At 43.1% G+C, this 15,944-nt stretch overlaps 1 protein-coding gene across 2 annotated transcripts in view; it reads left to right on the top strand.

Moving 5' to 3' along the window:
- Positions 1–15,944, top strand: part of AK1 (adenylate kinase 1) — a 47,573-nt gene that overhangs the window by 15,105 nt on the left and 16,524 nt on the right. The window contains exons 5-8 of one of the 2 annotated variants that reach the window (XM_087704631.1): positions 1,243–1,356; positions 1,996–2,187; positions 4,941–5,031; positions 5,662–5,729. In XM_087704631.1, the coding sequence (XP_087560757.1) occupies positions 1,243–1,356; positions 1,996–2,187; positions 4,941–5,031; positions 5,662–5,729 (465 nt within the window). Of the gene's footprint in view, positions 1–1,242; positions 1,357–1,995; positions 2,188–4,940; positions 5,032–5,661; positions 5,730–9,289; positions 9,422–15,944 lie in introns of those variants that run through there. The other variant, XM_087704630.1, reaches the window with a different exon arrangement.

Raw genomic sequence — 15,944 nt, 5'->3', positions numbered from 1 at the left:
AGAATTACCCACCCGTGAGATATGGCTATTTCGTTATTTCACAATGAGGAATTTTACTAAATTGGCATTTCCCCCCTCTTTCTTTAAAGAAGTTTTCCATCCTTCTTTTAATGGCCTTCTACCTTAGTGAGTGAGCCACAAAGTGGGATTAAGATAGAATAGAACTGGAAGGGACCTTGGAGGTCTTCTAGTCCAGCCTCCTGCTCAAGCAGGAGACCCTATACCATTTCAGATAAGTGACTGTCTAGACTCTTCTTTAAAACCTCCAGTGATGGAGCACCCATTATTTCTGGAGGCAAGCTGTTCCACTGGTTAATTGTTCCCACTGTTAGGAAGTTTCTTCTTAATTCCAGATTGCGTCCTCTTTGATTAGTTTTCATCCATTGTTTCTTGTCTTCCGGTGCTTTGGAACATAAGTTGACCCCCTTATTCTTTGTGGCCTCTCAAATATCAGAATACTGTTATCATGTCACCCCTAAATCTTCTTTTCTTTAAACTAGCCAAACCCAAGTCCTGCAGTCATTTGTCATATGTTTTAGTCTCCAGGTGTTGTGACGGAGGCTTCCCGAGAGCTTGAAGCAAACTCTTTGTCCCAACAAAAAACCCTTTTATTCATTGACTGTGAATTCTGCTCATTGACCTCCAGCAAAGTCTTTCAAGGGAGGATTTACTGTCACAGACCTTATCTGGCTTGGAGAGCTGCCAGGCCGATCTCTGCAGAATTTGGCAAGGAGTCTCGGAGAGTCACAAACCAATGAAGCAAACTAATTGCCTCCTGCAAACTCCACTCCCCTTTCGCTCCTCTTTTATTCCCTCTGGGAGGGGCCATTCATCGTCCACTTGTGACCTTACTCCCAAGTTGACCCCTGTTCTTTAGCTCTTCCCTTCATCTGGCAGTTCTGCGCATGCGCACACTGGGAACAGGCTCCAGCTGTTCTTCTGCCTCACTTATGTCTGACTCTGAAGGCAGTTGATAACTGTCAGATGGCCCTGGCCGCCTCTCTGCCTCCGACACAGAGCCTTCCCCAGTCTCCACCACTGGTCCATCTTCCTCCCCAACCTCCTCACTGGCCGACTCTGCTTCCAGGTCCGATTACCGCTAGTGGGCCACAACGCAGGCCTTTGATCATCTTAGTTGCACTTCTCTGAACTTTTTAATTGGGGGAGAACTTATCCTGCTATGTTTGGGTCCCCAAAACCACCTCACTGCCATTCCTCCTGAGATATCTCTCTGCTTTTCAGGAGACGACCATTGAAGAGTTGAAGCAGCAGTTTATCAAACATCCAGATGCCCAAGGTTTCGTGGTAGATGGATTCCCACGAGACATCAGCCAGGCCTTCCTGTTTGAGGAGCAGGTGAGATGAAGCTGCCAACACTCATCGTGGAGAGATGGCAGGTTGGTGCCTTCCTTGGAGACCTCTGTTCTTCTCTCTACCTGTCCTTCCAGAACCTTTTCCCTACGTCTTTCAAGTGATGGTAGTGTCAACTTGTAAAGCATTTCCATGCTTATTATCAAGTTGACTTGGAAAAGGGAGGGAGAACTCCATGCATACCTTCTACCAGGGTCGGATCAGATTTCTAAAGCAGGCCGTGTGCGGCACCAAAGTTTACAGCCTGTTGCAGCACCTCGTTGGTGGATGTGATTTATGACACAGACTGAGGGGAGGCGAAGACACAGGGGTAAAGTTCAGACACCATTAAGCGGAAATGAAGTTTGGCTCTGCAGAAGAACACGCCAAAATGTTGCTTCTAATAAATGACTGGATTTCTTTGGAACTTTGTCTCGAGGCTCGTAAATTAATTAGGTCATCTTTGGGAAACTTCACAGATAGTAGGGAGACCAACAGGTGAGTTTGGATTTTGAAGAAGGGAACCGAAGAGGGAAAAGATGGAGAGGGAAAAAAGAAAGGGGTCCTTGGATTGAAAGCAGGCTAAGGTAGGATGAGACCAACGATAAGATCATGATCTTATCGTCTGTCCTTTGCCTTTGTTAGGTTGGTTCTCCGGACGTTGTGGTGTTCCTGGCTTGCTCAAGTCAACAGCTGCGGCAACGGCTAAAAGAGCGGGCTCGGGAACACGGCCTCTTGGATGACAACCCCCATGGAATTGAGCACAGGCTGGAGACCTTCAAGCAGAATGCTCAGCTGATTGGGAAGTACTACCATGAGAAGGGAGCCTTGGTCCGGGTGAGGACAACAAGGACGGGAATCCCAGAAGATGTCTGGGTTGGCTTTTCAATGCCTCGCTTAGTGACGCGTCTCCTGAGAACCTCAATTGCTTAGGGCATAGACCATTAGGGGTTAGCAGCCCACGGCTCTTGAGCCGCATGTGGCTCTGCTGCGGCTCCCTGTTGCCGGTCGGCTCCATAATTGATAGGACTTTCAGTTAGGACAGGTAGAGGAAAAAGGATGCAGCTCTAGGAGGAGACTCTATGGTGGGGGGGCAAACTGGACTTCTGGTCAGCAGGGGGGAAAGGCCGCCATGCTAGGAGGAGACTCTATGGTGGGGGGAAACTGGACTTCTGGTCAGCAGGGGGAAAAGGACGCCATGCTAGGAGGAGACTCTATGGTGGGGGAAGCAGACGTCCGATGGCTCCAGAATTGAGTGGGGGGCTTCTGGTTAGGACATTTGTGGGTCTTTGAGTGTTTAAGGTTGCCGACCCCTGCATGAACAGTGCTGGCTCTTCGGCTTTGAAACGGAGATGAGCACCGCCCCCTAGAGTCAGGAACGACTAGCACATATGTGCGAGGGGAACCTTTCCCTTTTACCTTATAATAGTTTAATAACAATAATCCATAACATCATCATCTTTAAATTTTCTCCACATTAGCATTTCCTCTTTTTAAGTCTCCTCCTTCCCAACTTCTGTTCCTATTGTCTAGCCATTGATGAAGTACATCCCACGTCAAAAAATATTCCGTTTAATTCTTCATCCTTAATAGTAAACGTGTTGGAGTTTTTTTTTCCCCATATTATTGAAGAACTTGATTCAGACTGTGGAATCTCTTACTGGCACAGAAAAAGTTCTCCAGAACTTCCTCATCAAAAGGTGAAGCTCAAGTGCCTTCAGAGGTTGTGGGAGCTTCATCACTGGAGATCTTTAAGAAGAGACTGGGCAGTCACTTGTCTGAAATGGTTTAGCTCTCCTGCTTGAGCAGGGGGCTGGACTAGAAGACCTCCAAGGCCCCTTCCAGCTCTGCTATACTATATTCTGTATTCTGAGTTCCATACTCGCTATAGGGAGGAGAAACTTCCTAAAAGTGAGGACAATCAACCAGTGGAATGGCTTGCCTTCAGAAGTTGTGGGAGCTTCATCACTGGAGGTTTTTAAGAAGAGACTGGACTGCCATCTGTCAAAAATGGTGTAGGGTCTCCTGCTTGGGCAGAAGGGGGTTAGCCTAGATGATCTCCAAGGTCCCTTCTGACTCTGTTATACTATACTATGTTGGAATTTTGTAACGATATTTCTTTCTGATTAGAATCACACGGATGCCTCAGAGCAATACAGAGAGAGGTATGAAAAGGGCCTCTTGCTCTCTTATCCATCTCTTTCTCTGAAGGGATTTTTTTTAAGATTCAGATTAACAGAGTTGGAAGGGGCCTTGGAGGTCATCTAGGCCACCACCCCCCGCTCAAGCATTTCACCATTTCTGACCGATGGCAGTCCAGTCTCTTCTTGAAAGCCTCCAGTGATGAAGCTCCCACAACTTCTGAAGGCAACTTCTCGTCCTTTGAATATAGAATGACAGAGTTGGAAGGGGCCTTGGAGGTCATCTAGTCCAACCCCACCCACCCACCCACCCAAGCAGGAGACCCTACACCATTTCTGACAGAGGGCAGTCCAGTCTCTTCTTGAAAGCCTCCAGTGATGAAGCTCCCACAACTTCTGAAGGCAACTTCTCGTCCTTTGAATATAGAATGATAGAGTTGGAAGGGGCCTTGGAGGTCATCTAGTCCAACCCCACCCACCCACCCAAGCAGGAGACCCTACACCATTTCTGACAGAGGGCAGTCCAGTCTCTTCTTGAAAGCTTCCAGTGATGAAGCTCCCACAACTTCTGAAGGCAACTTCTCATCCTTTGAATATAGAATGACAGAGTTGGAAGGGGCCTTGGAGGTCATCTAGTCCAACCCCACCCACCCACCCAAGCAGGAGACCCTACACCATTTCTGACAGAGGGCAGTCCAGTCTCTTCTTGAAAGCCTCCAGTGATGAAAACTCCCACAACTTCCGAAGGCAACTTCTGTTCCATGGGTTGATTGCTCTGTCAGAAAATTCCTCCTTATTTCCAGGTTGAATTTATCTCCCTGGTCAGTTTCCATCCATTGTTCCTTGTCTGGCCTTTGGAAAATAGCTTGACCCAACTTAGTTTAAGTTGTTTCTCTCCTTGATTAGTTTCCACCCGTTGCTTCTTGTCCTGCCCTCAGGTGCCTTGGAGAATAGCTTGACTCCCTCTTCTTTGTGGCAGCCCCCGAGATATTGGAAGGCTGCTATCCTGTCTCCCCTAGTCCTTCTTTTCATTCAACTAAACATAACCCAATTCTTGCAACTGTTTTTCATATGTTTTATCCCCCAGTCCCCTCATCATCCTGGTTGCTCTTCTCTGCACTCTTTCTAGAGTTCTCAACATCTTTTTAATAGTGTGGTGACCAAAACTGGATGCAGTACTCTAGGGCAGTGTTTCTCAACCTTGGCAATTCGAAGATGTCCAGACTTCAACTCCCAGAATTCCCCAGCCAGCGAATGCTGGCTGGGGAATTCTGGGAGTTGAAGTCCGGACATCTTCAAGTTGCCAAGGTTGAGAAACACTGCTCTAGGGAGTCTTGAAATCCAGAATTAAAGAAGTTTGCACACATAGTAGGGAGAAGAACAGAGCAGAGGACTGTCCCTAGCTGAAAAGATTGATTCCGTATTGTGTTTTCTTTTTGTACTTTCCAGTTTGATGCGGACAGAGAAGAGGACGAAATATTTGCTGCCATCCAATCCTGCATTCAGCAACGGCTGAAACCAGAAAGAAAAAAAATTATGGGTGAGAAAGTATCTGTTTATGTATCAAGGGACCAGTGGTGAAATCCAAACGTTTTTCCCTACCGGTTCTGTGGGCGTGGCTTGGTGGGTGTGTGACTGGGTGGGCGTGGCTTGGTGGGGCATGTGACTGGGTGGGCGTGGCTGCACAACTGACTGACACACAATGCAACAAGCAGGAACCTCACAGAGTCGCAGAGAGCTCAAAAAAAACCCCACAACTATCACACTTTGCACAAGAACAACACAAAAGTTGCGCAACGGACTCACACGCAATGCAAAAGCGGTTGGACTTCCACACAAAACGGCCCCTGCAACAAACAGGAAACTCCCAGGCAATCAGGCACAACCGATTGTCGCGCAGCTGATTATGGGAACTTTTAAAAAAACTTTTTTTTAACTACCAGTTTGGACGAAAGTGTCCCCAACCTGGTTCACTACTGGTTGCAGGCTATTTGCACACATATTTTGAGCTCCAGTTTCTGGTGGGTTCTTCCTTTTCTAGATATCCCACACAATCGAATCCCCTTCCTTTGGATTGTTCTTGCAATCCTGACTGTGATTTTCTTTTCCACCAGTTGTGTTGTTTTCTCACAACTCTTCCAGGCATCTAATTGCTCTGTTTTCTGTCTAGATTTGACACTGCACAGTTTCTTCAGCCCGTGCCAAGAGTCTCCGAAGGAAGAGGAGAGAAGGGACCAGGTAAGGTCACCACCCCCACTGATAACAGTCCAGACCTGGGTCTTGGTGTGGCCTCCTCCCCGAGTTGTTGTTTCCCTGAACCTGGGTTGAATCGGAAGCCCGCTTCCCGTTTCATCAACCAGAAGCCGAGAGCGACTGGGTGGGTCGTTCCTGGTGGGGGAAGGTTGGGGACGGCGGCCAAGGGGTCAATGACTGACATTGACGGACTGCAGGCAATTAACCTGCCCGTTAAGCAAACAAGAATGGAAAGAAAATACAGGACGGAGCCAAGAGGCAGAAGAAATGAGCTCCCAGTGTCAGAGATCTGGGTGGGTTCAGCCAAGGCTCAAAGTGGAGAGAATATCTCCTTGGTCAGCCTGTCCTCCCTCCCTCTCTTTCTCCCTCCTCTCTCCCCCCTCCCTCCCTCCCTTTCTCCTTCCTCTCTCTCCCCCTCCCTCCCTCCCTTTCTCTCTCCCTTTCTCCTCTTTCTCCTTCCTTCTGTTTTTCTCTCTCCCTCCCTTTCTCCCTCCCTCTGTTTTTCCCTCCTCTCTCTCTCTCTCCCTCCCTTTCTCCTCTTTCTCCCTCCTTCTGTTTTTCTCTCTCTCCCTTTCTCCCTCCCTCTCTCCCTCATTCTTTCTCTCTCCCTCTCTCCCTCCCTTTCTCCTTCCCTCTGTTTTTCCCTCTCCCTCTTTTCTCTCTCCCCTTCCTTTCTCCCTCTCCCTTTCTGTCTTTCTCTCTCTCCTCTCCCTCCCTCTCATTCTCCATCCTCTCTCCCTCCCTCTCTCTCCCTTTCTCCCCCCTGCTTCTCCCTCCCTCTCTCCCTCCTTCTGTCTTTCTCTCCTCTCTCCCTCTCTCCCCCCCTTTCTCCCTCCCTGTTTTTCCCTCTCCCTTTTCTCCCTCCCTCCCCTCACTTTCCCCCTCTCCCTCCCTCTTTCTCCCTCTCTCTCCCTTTCTCCCTCCTTCTGTCTTTCTCTCTCCCTCCCTCTCCCTCCCTCTGCTTTTCCCTCTCCCTCTTTTCTCTCTCCCTCCCTCTCTCCCTTTCTTCCTCTCCCTCCCTCCCTTTCTCCTTCTGTCTTTCTCTCTCCCCCCTCTCTCCCTCTCCCTCCCTCCCTCTGCTTTTCCCTCTCCCTCATTTCTCTCTACCTTTCTTCCTCTCCCTCCCTCCCTTTCTCCCTCCTGCTTCTCTCCCTCCCTCCTTCCTCCCTTCCTCTCTTTCTCCATCCTCTCTCCCTCCCTCTTTTTCTCCCTCCCCCTGCTTTGTTTATTTGTTTTGGGGTTCTTTTGTTTTTGTTTTTTGCCATGGCTCTGTGGTTGCCATGTTGTGCCAGGGCTGGCTAAAATTGTGGGACCTCTCCGTATTTTCCACCCCAGCATTCCAAGACAACAGATCCGTCTGTGATCAGGACTCCTGTCTTGGCAAGGGGATTGATGACCTCCAAGGCCTTCTCCAACTCTATGAATATAGAATAGAATAGGAATGGGAATAGCAATAGAATAGAATAAGGAATGGAATGGGAATGGGAATAGAGTAGAATAGGAGTAGAGTAGAGTAGAATAGAAGTAGTGTAGAGGAATAGAATAGAATATAATGTAGAGTAGAATAGAGTAGAATAGGAGTAGAGTAGAGGAGTAGAGTAGAATAGAATGTGGAGTAAAGTAGAGTAGAGTAGAATAGGAGTAGAGTAGAGGAGTAGAATAGAATAGAATGTGGAGTAAAGTAGAGTAGAGTAGAATAGGAATAGAGTAGAGGAGTAGAGTAGAATAGAATAGAATGTGGAGTAAAGTAGAGTAGAGTAGAATAGGAGTAGAGTAGAGGAGTAGAATAGAATAGAATGGAATAGAATGTGGAGTAGAGTAGAGGAGTAGAATAGAATAGAATGTGGAGTAGAGTAGAATAGAATAGAATAGAATAGGATGTGGAGTAGAGTAGAATAGAATAGGAGTAGAGTAGAGGAGTAGAATAGAATGGAATAGAATAGAATAGAATAGAATAGAATAGAATGTGGAGTAGAGTAGAATAGAATAGAATAGAATAGAATAGGATGTGGAGTAGAGTAGAATAGAATAGAATAGGATGTGGAGTAGAGTAGAATAGAATAGGAGTAGAGTAGAGGAGTAGAATAGAATGGAATAGAATAGAATAGAATGTGGAGTAGAGTAGAATAGAATAGAATAGGATGTGGAGTAGAATAGAATAGGATGTGGAGTAGAGTAGAATAGAATAGGAGTAGAGTAGAGGAGTAGAATAGAATGGAATAGAATAGAATAGAATGTGGAGTAGAGTAGAATAGAATAGGATGTGGAGTAGAGTAGAATAGAATAGGAGTAGAGTAGAGGAGTAGAATAGAATGGAATAGAATAGAATAGAATGTGGAGTAGAGTAGAGTGGAATAGCATGCAGAATAGAATAGGTGCCTTGGTTTTTTGCTCCTTCATCTTATTCAGCGCAGAAGATTAAAATATTTCTCTGACAGAGAAGCAGGAGCAGCGCTGGGTAGGGATTTGCAACAGTGTTTTTAATTTTTTTTTAAGGGAGCTGCAGCCAAATATACCCAAGGCCAAAGATTGTGGATAGTTGCAGCAAAATCGACAAGTTGTGCTTTTATAGAATAGAATACATAATGTAGAATATAGAATGCAGAGTATAGAATAGAATATAGAATAGAATAGAATAGAATAGAATAGAATAGAATAGAATAGAATAGAATTCTTCGTTGGCCAAGTGTGATTGACACACAAGGAAATTGTCTTTGGTGCAGATGCTCTCAGTGTACTTAAGGAGAATAAAATACATTCATCAAGAATAAAAAGATTCAACACTCAGTGATAGTTATTGGTTAATAATAAGCTGTCAAACCGTTCTAGGAAACAAATAAAAACAATATAAATTGAAAGATACAAGTAATGTGGTTATAGTCATGTGGGGGGAGAGAGATACTAGGAAAGATGAGAAGAAGAATAGTAATGCAGACTTAGTGAATAGTTTGACAGTGTTATGGGGATTCGTTGTTAAGCAGAGTGATGGCATTTGGGGAGAAACTGTCCTTGTGTCTAGTTGTTCTGGTGTGCAGTGCCCTATAGTGTCGTTTTGAGGGTAGGAGTTGAAACCATTTATGTCCAGGGTGTGAGGGGTCTGTAGATATTTTCACAGCCCTCTTTTTGACTCGTGCAGTGCGCAGGTCCTCAATGGAAGGCAGGTTGGTAGCCATTGTTTTTTCTGCAGTTGTGATTCTCCTCTGAAGTCTGTGTCGGTCTTGTTGGGTTGCAGAGCCAAACCAGACAGTTATGCACAACTCAGTTGGACTAGAAGACCTCCAAGGTCCCTTCCATCTCTATTCTGGTCGACTGGCAACCTGTTTGGCCCTTTGCGGGGGAAAAATGCATGGCTTTTTACCTCTCGGCTCCTGAATTCACGGAGGAGCGAATGGTTTTCAGCCTCTGTGCGCCTTAAGCTCTCTTCCACCAGCCTTCTCCTGCCTTCCTTTCTCGACCTGCCTCTCCCCTCCCCTCCTCCTCCCCCCCCTACCATTGCTATTCTGCTCCCGTCTGTGGGCACTCGTGGCTGCCAATGCTCCCTCCTTCTCCCATCATGCCTCGAAGAGTCTCTCTCTATATAGGGAGGTAAAAATAACCATGCAGGGTGGCCGGTGGCAGAGAACTGCAGCCTTCTCTCTCTGTCTGCCTTTGTCCCTTCCTCTTCCAGGGCTGACAAGGTAAGGCTGAGCTGTTTTCCTAGGAGGTTTTTTTTTAAAAACAAAAACGATTTGGCTAAAGGCAGGGCATCCTTCGGGGAAGGAAAAACGGCGGGGAGAATGGTCAATGCGTTGAGTTTTTTTCCCCCTCCTTCGTCTCATTCAGCGCAGAAGATAAAAATATTTCTCTTGACGGCTAGAGAAGCAGGAAGCAGCCTGGGTAGGGATTTGCAACAGTGCTTTTAATCTTTTTTTTTTAAAGGGAGCTGCAGCCAAATGGACCGAGGGCCAAAGGTTGTGGATAATTGCAGCAAAATCGACAGGTTGTGCTTTTATAGAATATAGAATATAAAATATAGAAGAATATAGAAATTAGAAATTAATTAGAAATTAGAAATTAGAAATTAGAAATTAGAAATTAGAAATTAGAAATTAGAATATAGAATATAGAATATAGAATATAGAATATAGAATATAGAATATAGAATATAGAATATAGAATATAGAATATAGAATATAGAATATAGAATATAGAATATAGAATAGAATATGGAATAAATATTGAATAGAATAGAATATAGAATAGAAATAGAATAGAATATGGAAAGAATATAGAATAGAATAGAATAGAATAGAATATAGAATAGAATAGAATAGAATAGAATATAGAATAGAAATAGAATAGAATATGGAATGAATATAGAATAGAATAGAATATAGAATAGAAATAGAATAGAATATGGAATGGAGAATAGAATAGAATATAGAATAGAATATGGAATAAATATAGAATAGAAATAGAATAGAATAGAATATGGAATGAATATAGAATAGAATAGAATAGAATAGAAAAGAATAGAAAAGAATAGAAAAGAATAGAAAAGAATAGAAAAGAATAGAAAAGAATAGAAAAGAATAGAAAAGAATAGAATTCATTGTTGGTCAAGTGTGACTGGACACACAAGGAATTTGTCTTTGGTGTATATGGTCTCAGTGTACATAAGGAGAATAAAATACATTCATCAAGAATCACAAGATACAACACTTAGTGATAGTCAAGGTTACTAAATAAGCTATCAAATCGTACTAGGAAACAAATAAAAACAATATAAATTGAAAGATACAAGCAACGTGGTTATAGTCACAAGTGGAAAGAGATAAGATACTAGGAAGGAAGGGAAGAATAATAGTAATACAGTCTTAGTAAATTATTTGACAGTGTTGTGGGAATTAGTTGTTTAGCAGAGTGATGGCATTTGGGGAGAAACTGTCCTTGTGTCTAGTTGTCTTGGTGTGCAGTGCCCTATAGCGTCGCTTTGAGGGTAGGAGTTGAAACCATTTATGTCCAGGGTGTGAGGGGTCTGTAGATATTTTCACAGCCCTCTTTTTGACTCATACAGTGTGCAGGTCCTTAATGGAAGGCAGCTTGGTAGCCATTGTTTTTCCTGCAGTTCTGATTCTCCTCTGAAGTCCGTGTCGGTCTTGTTGGGTTGCAGAGCCAAACCAGACAGTTATGGAGGTGCAGATGACAGACTCAATCATTCCCCTGTGGAACAGAATCAGCAGCTCTTTGCTCCATAAATGACTTTCTCTGTGTGTGTGCGTGTCTGTCTGGTGGATCCTGCACCAACTTTGGGAAGGCGTCTGGTTGCAATAACCTTGACTGACCTCTTAGATTTGTGTCTCCGTTGATCCAAAGCTGCTGGAGGCGGGGGGGGGGGGAAGCTTTAAAATATTTTTTTCAATGAGGGGGGGTCTCCATTTCCCTCTTGCCCTCCACCCCAACATCCAATGTTTCCCTGGTTATAAACAGCTGGAATTTTGCACAAGTTTTACTCTTTGCTTTGCCCCGGAGGGAAACTGAGAGAGGCTGGTGCTTCCGGCCCCAATTTTAAAACCGTGCTAATATCTTAAATAGACCACTTGGTGTGTGTAAATTGTGAAATCCTCCTCCTCCCCAAGTCAGATTTGGAGGTCATAAAAAGGATCGCTGGTTGTGTAAAGATTGGGAGAACGTCAGGATCTGGAAGAAATCCAGATGCTGTTATAAGCAAAATGGAGAAAATCTTGTTTTGTTCTTCTTCCCCTTCATTCGTTCTTTCTTGCAAGCATATTCTCTTTTTCTGGGATCCAAAGACTTTTGAATTGTCCTGGTGGGCTGCCCCATTTAAAAGGCAAAGGAAGGAGGGAGGGGGGGAGAAAGAAAATTTGGATAGCTGCTTCCTTGTCCAGCCAGTTCCTCGCCTGTAGAAAGCTAGCATCTCAGGACAGCCTCCCCGTATGCTGATTTAACCCAACCTTCCCCAAAAGACCTAAACAGCAATTTTAGCATGTGCATAGCAGTCTTTCCTCCCCTCCCCTCCCCCACTATACAACCCCCCCTGTAAGGTAGGCTGGGATGACAGAGCCATCTATGAAGCATTAGTGGCTAAATTTGGAGGATGTACAGATGCTAAAATTCCGAGCATCTACAGTAGTGGCCAAAATTGTACAAACCTTTTGGGGTGGAAAGTGTATTTTTGAGATTTGAGGGCTAATAACACCACTTTTTTCGTGGAGTAGTACCATAGAATTATATATCAATGGAAAGATAATTTAATCAAGAATATAACGCAATAACCTTTATGAAGGATTTACTATTAGAATAGCAGTTACGAAGAAGGAAAGCGAAACAGGTAGGAAAACAAAGAACCAGATACACTTCAGCCTAGAAAAAAAATGACATGTACAGAAATTATCACCATGTCAGTTAATACTTAGTTGGGTAACCTTTAGCATGAATTACTACTTTTAAAACGTCTTCCCATGGAGTCTTTTAGTTCTGCAGCTGTTATAATGTGAAACCGAGATTGAATGATTGCTTTCTACTAACTGGGTTTTAGTGCTGGGTCGCTTCTGACCTGTACATTTTCACAGAATACAGATAATAGAACAAACTTTGTTGCATTACATTCTTGATTGAACTGTCTTTGCAGTGATATATTATTTCATGGTACTACTCCAAAATAAAGGGGTGTTATTAGCCATCAAATCTGAAAAATACACTTCCCCACACAATTTGGGCCACTATTATACATTGGTTATCCTGGGTGTGTGTGTGTCTAACAGCACAATCTGGAGTCACAACGCACACATACACACACATCTAAACCCCGTGTTCTTTGCAGTGACTAAACCAACAGAGGTTCTAGATTTTCTGGAAGGGATTTTGTGTTGTTTTTCAACAGCCCACACACACACACACCTGTCATTAAACTCTGCATCACCTCATTGTGATGATGGGGTTACCTCATCATAATGGCCACGTCGTCGCTTGGATGTTAGGGAAGAAGGTGTCATTCCAGAACCAAAGTCATCATTCACCCTCATCCTCCACTCCTGTTTCCTGACATCTACTGGAGGATGACTCATATAATTCCCAACTGACTGGAAGGTAAACTAGTTGTTATTTTTTTTCTATGTCTACTTTGTCAACTTCCCTGGGGGGGCGTTTGGAGAGGCCTTTGAACTATCCTTAGTGGAGGGGAGTTGGCCCTTTGAAAAGGCAGGGGAAGAAGGAAGGAATCGAACCGACTGCTTCTTTTGCCCTGCCAGTTCCTTGCTTGCAGAAAGCTAGCATCTCAGCACAGCCACACTGATTTAAACCTGGGAGGTAGACAGCAACTTTGGGAAGATTTTTTTTCCTCCTGGTGGTTTCAAGAGTATCCTAGTGGCCAAAATGAAAGGTAGAAACCTTTTAAGAGGAGGGGGGAAGTATATTTTTGAGGTTTGATGGCTAATAACACCCCCCCCCCTTTTTTTAGAGTAGTAGCACCATAGAATTATATATATCCATGGAAAGTTAATTTAATCAAGAATGTAATGCAATAACTTTTAGGAAGGATTTGCTATTAGAATAGCAGTTATAAAGAAGAAAAGTGAAACACGTAGAAAAAAAGTGAGATATACAAAAATTATCACCGTAGAAAAAACGAGATGTACAAAAATTATTACCATTGAAAAAAACAAGATATATAAAAATTATCACCATCGAAAAAACAAGATATACAAAAATTATTGCCATTGAAAAAATGAGATGTACAAAAATTATCACCATTGAAAAAACAAGATATACAAATATTATCACCATAGAAAAAATGAGATATACAAAAATTATCACCATAGAAAAAATGAGATATACAAAAATTATCACCATTGAAAAAATGGTAATAATACAAAAATTATCACCATAGAAAAAACAAGATATACAAAAATTATCACCATAGAAAAAACAAGATATACAAAAATTATCACCATAGAAAAAACAAGATATACAAATATTATCACCATAGAAAAAATGAGATATACAAAAATTATCACCATTGAAAAAATGGTAATAATACAAAAATTATCACCATAGAAAAAACAAGATATACAAAAATTATCACCATAGAAAAAACAAGATATATAAAAATTATCACCATTGAAAAAATGAGATATACAAAAATTACCATTAAAAAAATGGTAATAATACAAAAATTATCACCATCGAAAAAACAAGATATACAAAAATTACCATGTCAGTTAATACTTAGTTGGGTAACCTTTAGCATGAATTACAACTTTTAAAACATCTTCCCATGGAGTCTTTTAGTTCTGCAGCTCTTATAATGTGAAACCAAGATTGAATGATTGCTTTCTACTAACTGGGTTTTATTGCTGCGTTGCTTCTGGCCTATAACTTTTCATAGAATACAGATGATTGAACAAATTTTGTTGCATTAGATTCTTGATTAAATTATCTTTCCAGTGATATATAATTTTCTGGTACTACTCCAAAATAAAGTGGTGTTATTAGCCATCAAAGCTCAAATATACACTCCCCCCCTCCAAAAAAAAGGTTTCCACAATTTTGAGCACTACGGTGTGTGTCTTTTGAGGCTGTATTTTTTTGCAGGGATAGGGGATTCAAACCCCTGACATGCTTCAAACCCCTCCAAAAATCGTCCTTAAACTTCAGGAAGGCCTTTAAAACTTTGCCCCAGCAGTCCAACTCATCTTTCTCCAGCAAAGGTGGGCTCTGTCCCTAGGCAGATTTACTGCTGCTTAGTTTGCAAAACCTTAAAGGAAGTTAACCTTATTAGGTGTAAAAAAAAAAAAAAAAAAAAAGGAGATGTGTAACCAGATCTAGTTGCTTTTCCCCATCAAACCGTGCCAGCATCTATTCTTGGAGACCCTCCTCTTTTGGCATCTTCCTGGAATTACATTAGCAGATTTGTTGGCGGGGGGTTGGAGGTTGGGGTGTGTTTGTGGAACAACCCAGTGTAAAGATGAGTCGCGGTTTGGCCATGAAATTCAACGCCACCCAAAAATGCTTCCCGAAATCTTAACTGCGATTTGATTCCCGCTTTGGAGAAGCCCATGAGGTGGCTAAAGGGGCTGACCTTTTGCAGTGGGGAAACCGAGGCCCTGGAGGATCAGGTAGCAAGCCAGGATTGCAAGCTGCGATGCCAAGGTTTCATTGTGGGCTCAGACAGGGCGCAACCATTCGGTTTGAATCAAGGCAAGGCATCTGTTTGGGTCAGCAAACTGATTCTTCCGTTTGTAAGAGTTGGAGAACAAACGGAGTAAGAGTATCCATTTGTTGGTGAGTTTGGAGGTTTTATTTTCTCTGCAAAAGTCAGGCTGCTTTTGCACAGAATTGAAATGAAATCACCCGAATAGTTGTAAAACGAATGGTTTTTGGGAAAACTTACTAGCCCTTTGTCTGGAAATGAGCCTTCAATCTGGATGGATGGAGTTGTTGTTGTGTCAGCGTTCCAAGTATCATGTAGAATTAAATCAGAGTCCAAGGCAAAACTATCCTTAAAGTTCCAATTTAATAAAGCAGACATCTTAGCACATCTGTGTTAATCCCAATACTGGAAATGACATCAGAATTCCACCCAGTTAAAAGTTCATGATCTTGTCCCCACACCCACAGTCCATCACATGGTCCAATCTTCTTCTTCCACGCTGGCATCCACACCCAGCTGCTTCCGGTCAAGTGTAAATGTGCGGAGACAAAAGATGACCTTGGCTTCTAGAAAAGAATGAAAACAATACATTCCACAATCCTACTCCTGTCTATTCCCCCCTCCCATCAACTATACTAATGAAACAGCATAATGAAATAAGAGAAAGTGTGGCAGGCCAAAATTCTAAAAGGAATATAATTGCAGGCCTGACACTTTGATTCTTAAGATAGTTGAAAAACAGCTTCTTTCCCAGGGCAGTAACTATATTGAATTCTATGTTATAGTGCAATATTAATGCAGTATTGGGTTTACAATTTCAATTATATTGCACGTGAAGGATGTGTGTTTGCACCTTCTGCCAATTACCTCCAACAGACCTATTAGATCCCACAGACGAGGCCTCCTCCGAATTCCATCTACCGGCCAATGCCAATCGGCTACCACCCGGAGGAGGACCTTCTCTGTGGCTGTTCCGGCCCTCTGGAACGAGCTCCCCGTGGAGATTCGGACCCTCACCACCCTTCAGGCCTTCTGCAAAGCCCTTAAAA

This window comes from Thamnophis sirtalis, unplaced genomic scaffold (assembly GCF_051295495.1).
Source record: "Thamnophis sirtalis isolate CommonGarterSnake01/CBP01778 unplaced genomic scaffold, rThaSir2_p1.2 scaffold_2, whole genome shotgun sequence".
NCBI classification, from domain to species: Eukaryota; Metazoa; Chordata; class Lepidosauria; order Squamata; family Natricidae; genus Thamnophis; species Thamnophis sirtalis.
Note: the sequence above shows the minus strand (reverse complement) of the source record. Positions and strands in the feature narration are given on the sequence as shown.